This window comes from Aureobasidium pullulans (assembly GCF_000721785.1).
Source record: "Aureobasidium pullulans EXF-150 unplaced genomic scaffold scaffold_47, whole genome shotgun sequence".
In the NCBI taxonomy this organism is placed as follows: Eukaryota; Fungi; Ascomycota; class Dothideomycetes; order Dothideales; family Saccotheciaceae; genus Aureobasidium; species Aureobasidium pullulans.
This window is the reverse complement of record NW_021941067.1, coordinates 1-13,652: the sequence shown is the minus strand read 5'-3', so window position 1 is coordinate 13,652 and position 13,652 is coordinate 1. Positions and strand designations below refer to the sequence as shown.

At 44.4% G+C, this 13,652-nt stretch overlaps 3 protein-coding genes across 3 annotated transcripts; 2 read left to right on the top strand and 1 right to left on the bottom strand.

Annotated features, from left to right (window-relative positions):
* Positions 1-208: 208 nt before the first annotated feature.
* On the bottom strand, positions 209-4,013 carry M438DRAFT_410146 (uncharacterized protein). Its single transcript, XM_029910069.1, has 5 exons — positions 3,709-4,013; positions 3,193-3,656; positions 2,188-3,132; positions 1,763-2,135; positions 209-1,713 (listed from the first exon to the last, which is right to left on the bottom strand). Exons 1-5 carry the CDS (start codon positions 3,955-3,957, stop codon positions 247-249), a joined length of 3,498 nt encoding a protein of 1,165 aa, XP_029754721.1. The 5' UTR covers positions 3,958-4,013; the 3' UTR covers positions 209-246.
* Positions 4,014-4,164: 151 nt separating this feature from the next.
* Positions 4,165-7,164, top strand: M438DRAFT_171586 (uncharacterized protein). The gene is made up of 4 exons (XM_029899126.1): positions 4,165-4,615; positions 4,667-5,594; positions 5,647-6,793; positions 6,849-7,164. Exons 1-4 carry the CDS (start codon positions 4,243-4,245, stop codon positions 6,864-6,866), a joined length of 2,466 nt encoding a protein of 821 aa, XP_029754720.1. The 5' UTR covers positions 4,165-4,242; the 3' UTR covers positions 6,867-7,164.
* A 1,747-nt stretch (positions 7,165-8,911) lies between these two features.
* On the top strand, positions 8,912-9,497 carry M438DRAFT_171566 (uncharacterized protein). Its single transcript, XM_029899125.1, has one exon. The coding sequence runs from the start codon at positions 8,973-8,975 to the stop codon at positions 9,399-9,401; it is 429 nt and encodes a 142-aa protein (XP_029754719.1). The 5' UTR covers positions 8,912-8,972; the 3' UTR covers positions 9,402-9,497.
* Positions 9,498-13,652: the final 4,155 nt, after the last annotated feature.

The following is a 13,652-nucleotide window of genomic DNA, read 5'->3' as shown; positions in this document are numbered from 1 at the left end:
ATGAGGGGAACAGCCACAAAGCTTACATGGTCTGGTTTGTCGGTAAACTACCGCAGCACAAGAACCTCGTCTAAAAGGTTGTTTCTATGGCAGGAAAGAGTACATACTGTACCAGAGCACAATTCGGCACTGGAGTATGGATGGGAGTACATGAGGCTCGCCGTGTGTGTCGAGAATGATCATTGAAAATACAGAAAACACTACAATTCTCTTATTCTTACGCCAACTGACAAAAGCGGCTCCTCTCTACTCTGCAATCTGTCTGAAGGCAATGCACACGCACCGTGCGTCTCCCTCATAGACATCGTGCACATCAATACTTATATCGTCGTAATCGAAACGTGATTCCTCGATCTCCTCGACCGTGGCATCCGTAGTCGCGACAGTATCATCTGCATTCGCGATGCTGTCGTCCCTGCTTAAGGCGGCTGCTTTAGGAGCATACACGTTCGTTTCGACCCTCTTTCTCTTCCACCACCCCTTGGTCGCAATCGCGTGTAGTTGATAGGCGAAGATAATGTCTTGGGTGGTCGAAGACTGTTCGTTGAGGACCTTGCCTCTCGAGAAACCAAGGTCGGCACCCGCTGAGATCTGCTCAATGATCGGTGCTGAGGCACCGAAGTTGACCTCGTTGCTTTTTATGAGCTCGGTGTTCAGGCGAAACCCTTTTGCAACCTTCAAGCCTGTAACAATGTATACTGGAGCAGCGCCTAGAACACCGGAATTCATAACATCCTGAATCTTGCTATCGGCTTGGACAATCTCTGCTGCCTCGTCATCGCTGATATCTCGCTTGTACGAGACGGTCTCTAGGGCGTCCATGGTGTAGTGATTTAGGACGCTCTTATCTGTACGTAATCCGACATTGCTTGCAGTCTCGAGGAACTTGGCGAATATATTTACGTGTGTGGAAGCCGAGGCTCCCGGCGAAATGGATCGATCGTATTCGGTATGAGTGTCGACATCAATGTTGAGTGGGATCTTTCCTTTTCCTACCCACTTGTTCGGACGGAAAGGGTTTGCGATAACAGTGCCGAGCTGAACATTGCCATCGAGATGGGTTGTGAAGTTCGGAGCGAGGAGATAGGTCTTCAGTATACCCATATTAATATGGCCGCTTGGAGATTGTGAGAGCCCTGGGNTGATGCTTACTCTCTCTTCTTCCCCCTTGCCAACGAAAAGCCTTGGGCTGAGGTAAGAACAACGGTAATGTGTCGTATTGAGGGAAATCCTCCTGAAGATTGCCCCCATACCGTCTTTCCTCGAAAGCTTGTTGAGAAGGTCTAGGTCGGACATGGACGTTGAGCTATGGAGAAGCCGTCGAGCGTCAGCCAAAACCATCGCCGCGATACCAGAAGCGATCGCTGTGGCATAAGAAGTCCCTGCCGCATGTTCGTCGCGAGTGACCACAGGCACACTCTTCCCAAGGGTCATGAATGACCATGATAGGTGGACATCTACCGGGGGGTTCGATGGCCACCAGTTACCTTCGTGGTCTGTGGCTCGAATGGCGAAGACGTTATCATCTCTGGCTGGATACATTTCCTGTTCGTTGGCCCCCTCATTTGCTGCCGCGGCAAAAAAGAGTATTTGACCTTTCTTGAGAGCCTGTGCTTCCATGATCGCCTCTCGAATGGGAGATTGATCCTCTGTGAACCCGAAAGACATACTGACTATGTCAGCGTTACAACCCCGGGCTGCCCATCCAATAGCCTTTCATTATCAGCTGCTGGCTCATCAAATATTGAAACGATGTACTTACCTGCACAATCTCATCAACTCGAGACGACAGATCACAAGAGTTTTCAAAAACCCGCGCTACACAGAATTCTGCGAAAGGGGCAACACGGAGAGCTAGTGATAGCACATCGGTCCCATGGCCATCGGTATCCTGACCTTCTTCGAAATTTTTGTCATCTCCAGGATGGTTGGAGTTCTTGGTAAAGTCACGCCAGGATACGATGCGCCTTTTCCTGGTATCGGTAAAAAATTCGTGGTTCGCGTTATAACCTGTATCCAGTATGGCCACACGAACCCTTTTAGTACTGGAATTGCCCAGAGTTCGTGCTTGGGACACTAAACTTCTGGTGAGCGTACTTTGTGTAATCTGGTGTAACCATACGTAGGCAGATTGGCTTTGCCGCGTCAGTTCAGTACTTGAAAGTAGTCGAAGAGAAGCCTTCTGACCTTGTAGATTGCGAACTCAGGGCCAAGGCTTTGTCTTTTATGCCCTCATCAAGAGCTAAAGACTCATTTGTGAAGGTGTGGGAACTACGATGAATCACATTGCCAGCCCCATCTATCAAACGTAAGATCCGGCAGATGTTATGCAGAGGAGACACAACTTCACTCCACAAGAGATCTCTTCTTTTCTGTGCCGGATTTTCACTACTGTTAGATATATGATCAAGCTTTTCGTGGTCGAAGCATACAGAAACTGCTTTTTTGAAGTCGGTCCTGTATGCGGCATTCAGATCCAGATGAGGCCAATAGGCGTCATTGCTTATAGTCCGCAAGCTAAGAAGAAGACTGTTGTTGACGATCGCGGCCAGGGTATTATTTCGATGCGTGCGGCGAAGGGGTCGTTCACGGCAAAGCTCTACGAGAATTACGCCCAAGGCTAGAATGCGTGGATATCTATGGTTGACACGATCAGTGATTGATTCCGAGATAGTGTCTGCGTTGTATCCGTGGCTAGCAAAGGCGAAATATGGTAGAGCGGGGTTGAACTCGAGCTTTTCAGGTCTATCGTCGTCTCGTTCTTCCATCATGAAATGTATGTTTCCTGTGGTCCACAGGGCACTAAGCCAATCGGTATTGTAGTACTGCCAGACCGATCTAGCAAGTATATATGCCACAACCAGCTTGTCGCGAGTGGTAAGAGTCTGCGACCGAAGGATATCTTCCAGCGATCGACTAGGGACAAGTTGCACCGGATGCTCAGCGTCATCCAGCTGGACCGGTCTGGGGAGACTCAAGAGTTGATTCCCCTGGACCCTCAAACAAAGTTTCACGTTTCCTACGTCTTCTCGAACAAGGTTGCAGAAGCTCGGCGCCGCTAGGAGTACGCCTTGATCAACGTCCTCGTGTTCAGGTACGCTTTGTGAACCGATACATTTTACTTCTTGAGTCCTGCGAATGTCAGTCAGGATATTAATAACTATCCCAAGGGATTGAAGTGGGCTTTCATACGTCGGAACCTGAAAAAGCATGAGTTGCCATCGCCGGGCCTCGCGATGATGGGTGCCGGCTGGCGCGGTGAACACAGTATCGAAGAGATAACCATTCGTCCATTCGTTGTTAATCTTCTCCATCAGTCGTAATCGGCCTTCATGGTGCCGCACAGATCCTGAAATATTGCGGTCGCACATGCACAGAGCATGTCGAACGATTGTGTCATAGAGTTGCTGGCTGATCTCGTCTGGTACAGGATTGTTCGTGTATGATCTCAGACAGGGACTCAAATCCTGCAGCGAAACACAATCTTTATTTCTTATTCTTGGGAGGAATTTGTTGAAAGAAGTGAGATAATCTTCTACTTTGTCCGGTCTACCTGTTGCCCATGCTGTGAGGAATGGATAAAGATAGTCTTGCGGGCTAGATTGTTGCTGTAACCCTCTGAGTGTAGACCAAGAAGGATCTGGAGAATTTGGCCACTTTATTTTTAGATCAGTACTATGTATCAGATGTGGAAACGGTGGGGTGTACTGTGCAAACGGTCTCAAGCAGTTTCAGTAACTTGCAGAATCTTCTCTGCGAGATAGTTTGCTTCGGCAGAGTCCCGCTTTGTAGAGTAAGGGCAATGTCCACGAGTATTGACCCGAGATTTCCAAGAGCACGCGATGCCTGCTGAGTGTGAACCTGCGATCTCAACGAGCAGCTCAGGTTGCAGGCGGCAACTGCCACTTTGTAGGATACGAGAACAGACAAGTCTTCAAGATCGTCCGTAGCGGCCATGTCGGTGACTTTGCTCGGCCTATCTGTACCAGCATCGATGGTTGTTATGATCGAAGATGAATTGCGATCGTACTCCGAGTGACTGCTCTACTGTATTCGAGAACAAGTTGTCGCGGAAGAGTTCACGCTATCTCGGTAGACTCCGGGAGTACCCGGGCGCTTAACTTATCTCGGGCAGAATCAAATAACTGACACATGCTCCGTACCCCATTCTGTCATCTGCACACTTGGAACAACACGACCTTTCACAATGCGCTACGCTGCGATCGAGCAGACGGGTCCAGAATGGAATCATCAGTTCAAGAAAGCGACCACGATGAGATAGATAGGAGGACACATAGCGCTCGTCAGAAACTGCGCGCTCTGCTCGCAGATCTCACACAGCAAGCAGACGGTCCGAACTCTATGGTCGCAAACAAGGATCATGCCAGCGAACCCTGGGCTTTGGGAGGTATGGATCGTGCTTCGCGGTCCGCAGTGATGGATTGGGCAGAAAACCGACTGGCTGACTTCGACCTCTGGGTGATTGGAATCGGTGCTTTGTCCAGGCCCGAAGCATCTTTGGACAGGCGACTGGCATCATACCACGAAGTCAGTTCTGTCGTAGTCTCACTCCTGACGATTTTTGAGTCATTTCTCGAAACTTGTCATGATTTAGGTGGTTACCTAGCATGACCCGTGGCTATTGTTATGTTACTGATTCTCTCAGCTACACGCGATCCATATGAACACGCCCCAGAAGGCGTGGAAGAAGGCGACCTAGAAGATTGCTCTAGTCAATCTTCTGGCTATCTCTCGCCATGGTCCGACGAAGGTTCCGATCATAACAATGGCGCACGTATCAATCCAATTCGAAAAGTCCCGATGAAAGTTCCCACTACAATCAATGATGAAGAGTTTGCTTTTGGCTCTCAGAGAATCAAAACACCAACCTTGCCCCTTTCAGAGGCCATGGAAGGAGCGGAAACAATCTTGAAGCGCCTTGTTCGTCTTGGTTTCAGGATTCGACAGTCTGCTATCACCGAATGGTTCCGAAGGGCAGATGCGATGTTCGATGCTGCAGGCCACGAAGGGTTTCGCAAGCACTTGATATCCATGCTCTTTGTAAAGCAAGGCCGCAACGAATCCTTGAACAAGTCGCATGTTTCTGCAACAGACTCTGACAGAAAAGATGGATTGAGTAAAGCACAAATCCGCTTAATTGATTCCAACCTGAAAAGGCGTAACAGATTCATATATGCTCGGGACCATGCAGAGAATTTGGTACCACGACAGCCATCAATAGTCCAAGAGACCGTTGCACGAAGCAGAGATGTATCTTCGGAGATACTGGGTGCGTGGACTTCTCAGCGGTCAATTGCTGAACAAGGCTCGAGAGCTTCCAGCATGATGCTCATGCCAGTAATCAATAAGGAATCGTCACGTGTCTCAGATGTCTCTGGTAAAGATTCGCAGTCACTCGAGGTTGCGCGCGAGCAAATCGAGTCTGACCAGACAGCGTCGACCTCCACTGTACCCGAAACAGTGGATTTTCCAAGCGTTCTCACAGCAACGGAGCCTGAAACATCGAGTTTTCGATGTCCGTACTGTGCTCAACTTGTTTCTCAGAATATCGGAAAAAGCCCGCATCATTGGAAGTGAGTCTTATACAATCTCAAGCAATCTGAATTGCACAAGCTTAATAGTCAGGAATCACATAGCCCAGGATCTTTTACCGTATGTGTGCCCTTTTGAAGACTGCCAGATTCCTGAGATCTGGTATGCCTCCACAGAAGCCTGGATGTCACACATACGCCAGGATCACACTCGACTGACTGATTGGCGGTGTCCGGCGTGCGACAAAACGGCCACATCTTCATCGGATTTCATTCTACACGTCCAAGAGAAGCACGAGGATATCATAGATGATGATCTACTATATGAGTTTGCTGACAGGTGTAGGCAGCCTGAGCTGACGATAGTAGCTTGTCCTGTTTGTGGTGATAAAGATGAGTGTTCTCTTGATCTCATCGGCGAGCACATACATGCCTTCTCTATGAGATCTTTGCTGTGGCCAGCCACGGAATTACCGCCAGACCGATCAGGGACCTTCGGTCTTTTCCGCGATGAGCAATATTCTGCAACCCAGAGCGTTTCAACAAGCCCAGGTCGTGTTAAAAGCGATGATTCGAAGTTATCAAAGAATGAAGAATATAGAGTCGACACACGAAAACCAGAAGGGACCATGGCAGAAACACAGCGAACGGATGTTGCGGTTGATCCCAACACGTTCGTGGAGGACATAAGGACCGAGTTGATGCGTGTCACACAAAATGAAGACAGCAGCCAAGATGCATTCATTGTACACTCGGATCTTGAAGCAATCTGGTTCAGGTCGCGCGTCCATACGCTCTTGAAACTTTGCTGCCTCTGCCCTGAGAACACGATCGATCAAGTGGCCGATATAATCATTGATCATTACCTCACAACGATCTCCATCCTCATACACATTCCATGGATGCAATGGCCTAGATTCACTGAAGTCTTTCTTGGTAATGCAACAACGTGGAAGGAAGCTCGCATTGTCGGACGCAACGACGATAACCTTCCCTACAACTTGCAGGACCTTAGAGTTTTCTTGGGCAATTACGCCAGAGGCTTCGACTTTCATCAATGGCTGTTCCTCCCGGTAAGAATTGGAGAACGCAGATCGGCCTCGCTCGCCGACTATACAGAGGACCATCGACTTCCGGTCCTCAAAACCGAGTTTCTGGGGAGAGGAGCTTCCGCTGTAGTCTACAGGGAAACAATAGCACCAGGGTGTCTCGCTTTAGGGTCTGGTTCGTGGAATGCAGAGGTATGTGGACACTTTTTCTCTAGATTACTAGAGCCAAGTACTAATAGTGGTAGAGCATCGATGTTGCTCGTAAACATATCGAGACTCAGGGAGACTTTGACTCCGAAAGTGTTGTGATAGAGCGCCTGAAAAATAATCGGCTGAGACACCGTCATATTACCCGATGTTATGGTGTGGTTGTCCGTCAAGGCCTCCTGCAAAGCAAGCTTGATATATTCTACGAATTGGCCTCATCAAATTTGAGTCAATTCTTGACAAATTGGGGGGAATCTCAACCAACATCCGAAATACAGCGTCATGTCCTCACGCAGACCTTTTCGCTGATCGATGCGCTTGTACTCTGTCATGAGCAATTTTATGACCCGGAACAAGGCCATGTCATACTAGCGCATAATGACCTGAAACCCGAAAATATATTGGTATTCGACAACGATGCTGAGAGTCTAGTTGGAACTTGGAAGATCGCCGACTTTGGTCTCTCCAAGATCAAGCAGGTCGCCGAAGGCGGCAATTATCTCTCTCCGGACGACCGTGTGAATCAGGATCTTGGTTTCCCAAGAGCGAGTCGCCCATCTGGTGGATATACTGCCCCTGAAATCGTTCATGAGGGTTTTTTATCAAGGGACAGTAGTAGTCTTCAATGTGATATCTGGTCTCTTGGATGTATTCTAGCCGAGCTCCTTGTCTTCGCGGTCGGCGGTTCGCAATTCCTGGAAAGGTTCGTTAGTTTGCGGCGGCCAGGGAATGCCTTCAACTATCACGACGACCGATACTTCGAAGGTCATCCTGGCACCAAACAGGTGCGACTCAAACCACCTCTCTTCGCGGTACTCATGGAGATACGCAATCAGCCTGTTGAGAACAGCTTGGCAATGGAGCTTGTATATCTTGTACTCGATGTACTCAAAGTGGACAAGGATCCGAATGGAGACGGCAAGATCCTTGGAGGGGCTCGGCTGAAGATGTCTACCATCAGAGACCGCTTTCGTGGGATCCAGAGATCTCATAGATCGCAAGTTGAAAGTTCTTCAAGGTCTCTCATCCGGCCTGAAAAGCTTACTACAAGAGAATCGATCCCAACCACGGATATCAGCTTCAGTACACGAGAAAGGCGAGCATCGACTATAACGAGCAAGTCTATCTCTCATAGCATTGCAGGCAGCATGCCTTCGAATTATGAATCACGCCCATTGCGAATCCTTACCCCATCAACCATAGCTACTAACGACCAGCAGAAATCGATCAATCACAAATCTGCTGTAAAAGACAATCATGGCATTGGATCGAGTCAAGGTACGAGTCCTATATCGAGTTCCGGGCCTGTGCCATCACTCCCATGTCGATTTCTGCCCATGAAAATATTGCACAAGTCCCCATCTGTCAATATCTCCTGTAGGGCCATGAAAGCCGTGGAACTCGCTTCCGACGCAAGATTTGTTGTTTTCTGGTCAGATCGACAGGTTATTGTTTACTCGCTTTCATCGGCTGTCAGAGAACAAGTTCTTGACTACAATTTGACGGCCGACCCACAGCGCAGAATCAACTCTACAACACTTTTTGGGAGCACACTTGCTGTCACCCTTGGTGCTCCAAGAAGTGGTGAGGTACGTGAGATGACTCCAACGTCATCTGTCGTTTGAACTCATGCTAATTACGTTCACCAGATCAAATTCTTCAGGATAAACGACCGCACTTCAAGCCAGCATAGGCGTCAAACACATGGTACACTCGTACTAGGGGAAGCCGATCACTTCCGCCGAGTTCTACTGGGCATAAACGATGCGGTGGTGTTGATTTACAGCAACTGTCTGCAAATTGGTACTTTGCGGGACAATTTGCAAGACAGGCAAGTTTTCAGCACCTTCTAGGTTTCGTTGAACTAACACCCGTTATCAGTCCTGCAAATTGGAAGACTGTTCACCTCAAATCAGACACAGAACACTTCTTTCAATCGTCTATCTCGCTGAACGGACATCAACTGGTTGTTTGTTCTCGAAACAATAAAGTGTCCCAAGTGGAGAACTGGCATCATATTGACTTGTCAGTTCCTCGAGAAGCATTAGAAGATCTTATCCATTCGAACGTTATGGTACGTCACCGGCTATGTTCCAGCAGAACCATGTGACTGATTGATAGACAGCCACCTCCGGGTCTGCGAGGCTCCACTTCTCCAGCATTTATGATTCCACTACAAAACACAGTGGGTACCTACTACTCCACGGGTACATTTGCACTGTTCGAGGGCATCGAACATGGTTGCAAACTCCCCAAAAAACTAGCCTGTGCGGCAGCTACTGGTTCGGGCCATGACTTTCCAGAGTTGCAGTACCTTGTTTACGTTACCCAGAACCAGAGGTTGGTGATGCCCAAGACCGAAATCTGGTACGTTGAGATACAGCGGTACGGTGCCGGAGGCCGTGTGAAATCGACCTCGCCAAACCGACTGCTCGCACTTTCTGGAAAGCTGGAACAACCCAGTCTGGGCTTCAGCTGGGTAAGAGAGGACGAGGCAGGCCCCCGTGTGTTTTGTGTTCTTCTCGCATTTCCAGAGAGCGGGTCGATCTGGTGTCTCAGATTGCCAGGTGTGAAACCACGCTGGTTGAATTGACCGTAATGGTAAAAGCGGACGCCTCGGCTCCTGTCGCCGTCTTCGACCTCACGAAGTCTTTCCACGAAAGCCTTTACCAAAGTCATTGTTCATCGATTTCGAAGTACAGTTTTCTTCCTTCTCCTATCTGATCTACCCGACTTTGCCTGGAAAGGACTCTGCATTCGTCTATCATCGAGCGGTAAAGAGGCATGCTGATCTTGTGCCAATATCTTTTCTCATGCTCCTTTCACACGCGACAGCGTTTTGAATCCGTTCTCTCGTATTGTACTCGCGAGATTACCGTTTTTCAGTCTAGCAGTATTGTCTCCAATTACATTGCGTCTTACTTCAGCAAATATCCAATTGTTGCTCCAGACGTTGTGTGATCACACCAGCACATTGGAATGACGTTCTGATCGAGAGAGCTAGTTTGATCTTCTTGACTTGTATTTTCGAAGCAGGTGCGATCTCATGTGCATGGCTCACAACTGCCTCTGTTGAGTGCCCAGCACGACCAGGGGAGTGGTGAATGTGTCAAGGAAGGTGCAGCCGAGGGGGCATCCGGGGCAGGGTCATGCCTCAAACAACCTCTTCGAGCACTTTAGACGACATTGCCATCGCGCACGCCAGAACTAGATCTTTGTGACCGTATCATCTAAGCTATCTATATTTACTGCGTCGCAGGTTCTCACGGTGAGTGGGTGCATCGGTTGTGGGGGTATCTAGGTCATCTTTTCTGTTTGACGAAGGTCGGATATTGGAAGGTGCTGCTGGACCAGTCTGCATTGTAAAGACACTTCGCACAACAGGTGTGTAAACAAAAGTCCGAGATAAGAACGAGGTTGAAGAGACGACTCCCAGTTGCTCTCAGATTCGAGCAGACTATATTTCACTATTGGGAGTCTGGTGGGTGGATATCAACAGGTCGAGACATCCAGATTCCACGCACCGATTCCCAGGGAGACGCGGATCAACACCTTCCAAGCATTCACCCACCAAAAAACGTACACAGAGCGAGCCAAAAGAATGGCAGTCTCGAAGGACAAGCACGATCTGTTGGAACTGGCCAAAGATGATGCAAAACATACAGCAGCAGGGATTCCCACGTGGTCACCCACCGTAGTACTAATCTGCCGTTTAACTACTTATGTATAATAGAGCGGACGGGATGCCCAGTTTTCAGCTAACTGTGGCCGTATGTAGCAGTGCTAAGGATTATAAAAAATATATTTTACGCACATGTGCCACGTTTTAGTAAACAAAGTAGTCCTAGTAGTGTAGCGCTTACGTTCCTCTATAATAATAGTAGGAGGTAAAAAGCTATACTTAAATAGAAGAGAAGAGGTTAGAATCTAAGGGAAAGATAAAGCTAGGATTATCTTAAAGGATGTTCTATTTGTTCCTAGTCTAGGAGTAAACCTTCTATTAAGGAGAAAGCTATATAGAAATAGAATTAAAGGAAGGTTTAATAATAAGAAGATGTACTATATTAATCCTAAGGGACATACTATCCTTAAAGTAAAAGAATAAGGTAGTATCTATATCCTAAGTAACATCTATTACTTACCCTCCTATAGCTTAGATAAGCTACTTACATTTACTATCTAAGAAGAGATTACTTAAGATAAAGTAATAGAAGAGTTAAGTAATAATTTAGATACTAAAGCCTATAATAAGAAAGTACTAGATAACTATATATTATACTATAAGAGATTTACTTACTTAGGCTCCTAGAAGATTTCTTAAATTTATAAGATAACTACTATAAAGAACCTAATTAAGGTAGTTAAATATGTCTACTAGACCTATATTCTTACTAAGTTTAGAAAGAGGAAAGGAAAGGTAGTAAATAGAAAGGGAGTACTACTTAAAAGGGTATCTATTAATACCTATAGACTATTTTTAATATTAAGACTTAGAAACACTTAAGTAATAGTAATTAAAGATAATTTTATAAGATATTCCTAGGTTATTCCTATTAAGGATAGAAAGGAATGTCTAGAGAAACTTAGAGTCTAAAGAGTAATAGTTAAAAGGTAAACTAGGTATCTTATTAAAGCATTTAGATCTAATAATGTAGAAGAACTAGTTAAGCATTTTAAAGGACTTAAAGTAGAATTTAGGATTAAAACTTAAACTATAGTCCTATATACTTCTACCTAGAATAGCCTAGTTAAAAGGGAAAATTAGTAAGTAGAAAACGATATATAAGCTAATCTTAAGGGCGCTAACTTACTACCTAACATCTACGAAGAGGTATACTAAGCTAGATGCTATATTAGAAATAGAATCTTAAACGGCCTAGAGGTAAATAGATATATAGTTAGCCCTTATAAGGCCCTTATAAGTAAGGTGCCTAATATTAACTACGTAAGAGTATAGGGATATAAGGTACATTCCTATATAGATAAGGAATCTATCCCTTAGAACTTTAGAAGAGATAAACTTATAGATAAAGCTAGAGTTAGCATCTTTATAAGATATATTATAGATATAAGTAAGTAGTTCCTAATCTAGGTACCTAATATAAAGACTATTATTAAGACTAGTAATGTAGTCTTCTATAAGGATAAACCTAGTAGTAGCATTAATTATAACTTAGAAAGTAAGTATTAACTAAGTTATACTATAACTAGAAATCTAAACAGTAGGCTTACTATAAATAAGGAAGATAGCTAAGCTATAGTTCCTCCTATATAAGTAAATCTAAAGTTAGTAGGAGCTACTATATAACTTCCTCTATAAGAGGGAGATAAGGATAATACTTAGGAACTAATATTAGTAAAAAATAATAATCTTCCCTTAATTAATAGGGTAACTAGAAACTCTAAAACTATACTATCTTAACCTACTCCTCCTAAACTATAGAAGGAGGACCTAAACTAGAAACTAGTCTTAACTAAATTTAAACTAGAGAAGGACGTAGAAGTCTAGATTAAGTTAGGCTCTAGAAAAAGGATAAGGAATAAGAGTAGAATAAATTTTAGTAAGGATAAGCCTATAGAGAAAAGGCTCTATTAAGCCCTCTCTACCCTAATAGCTATATATACTACAAATAATAACATAGGTATAAACGAGGACTATACTAAAATGTTAAGAGTATTAGTTAAAGAGTTTAAGGCCTACTTCTCTATAGAATTAGATAAGGAGATAGCCCTAGTAGTATAAGGTAAGATAGATATTCCTATCCCTTAAACCTATCTTAAAGCTATCTTAGATAAGATATAGGGACCTAAATAGAAGGAGGTAATTAGGCGTAAGTATTATAATATAGTAGTTAGGGTAATAGATATAGTAAGAGGAAGTTAGGTAATATAAAGAAGCTATAATATAAAGACTTCTATACTATAATAGTAGTTAACTAACTTAATTATAACATACGTATTAGTTCTACCCCTTAATAACTATTCCCTCTAGAGCTCTAGCTTCTAATTACTAGGCGAAACTTTTTAACTATAAGCTCGTTACACTAGTAAGTAATAGCACCTAGAAGATAACCTATCTTCCTAGAGGAGCTAACCTAGTAATAAGCAAATAGGTTTTTATAACTAAGTTTAACACTAATAGATTACTAGACAAGTTAAAAGTAAGACTTATTATAAGAGGATTCTCTTAGAAATTTAGAGTAGACTATAAATATACCTTTGCCTTAACTCTTAGGCATAATACCCTAAGGATCTTCCTAGCCCTATACGCTATTAAAGATATAGAGTACTATTATATAGATGTTAATAACGCCTTTATAGAATTATTCTTAAAGGAGGACATCTATATAAAACCTCTACTAGGGGTAGATATCCTACTAGGGATATGCCTTAAAGTCTATAGGAGTCTATATAGACTTAAGTAAGCTATAAGAGACTAGAATAAGAAGTATGTTATTAAACTCTAGAAGTTAGGATTTATCTAGTCTAATTCTAACCCCTACCTACTTACTTATCCTAATAAGAAGATTATCCTATTTATCTATATAAACGACATTCTTCTAGGATTAAGTAACCTCTCTACTATTTAATAGTTTAAGGGAGAGTTTAGTAAGATCTTTAAGATTAAAGATCTAGGAGAAGTAAAGAAGATTCTAGGTATTTATGTTACTAGAGATAGAGAAGTAAGGACTATTAAGCTAGACTAAACGTACTATATAAGAGAGATTCTCCCTATATATAATATATAATAGGATAAGTTAAGAAAGACTAGTATCCCTATAAACGGATATAAATCTCTAAGACTTATAGAAGGGATAGATATAAGAACTAACTAAAAGGAGTA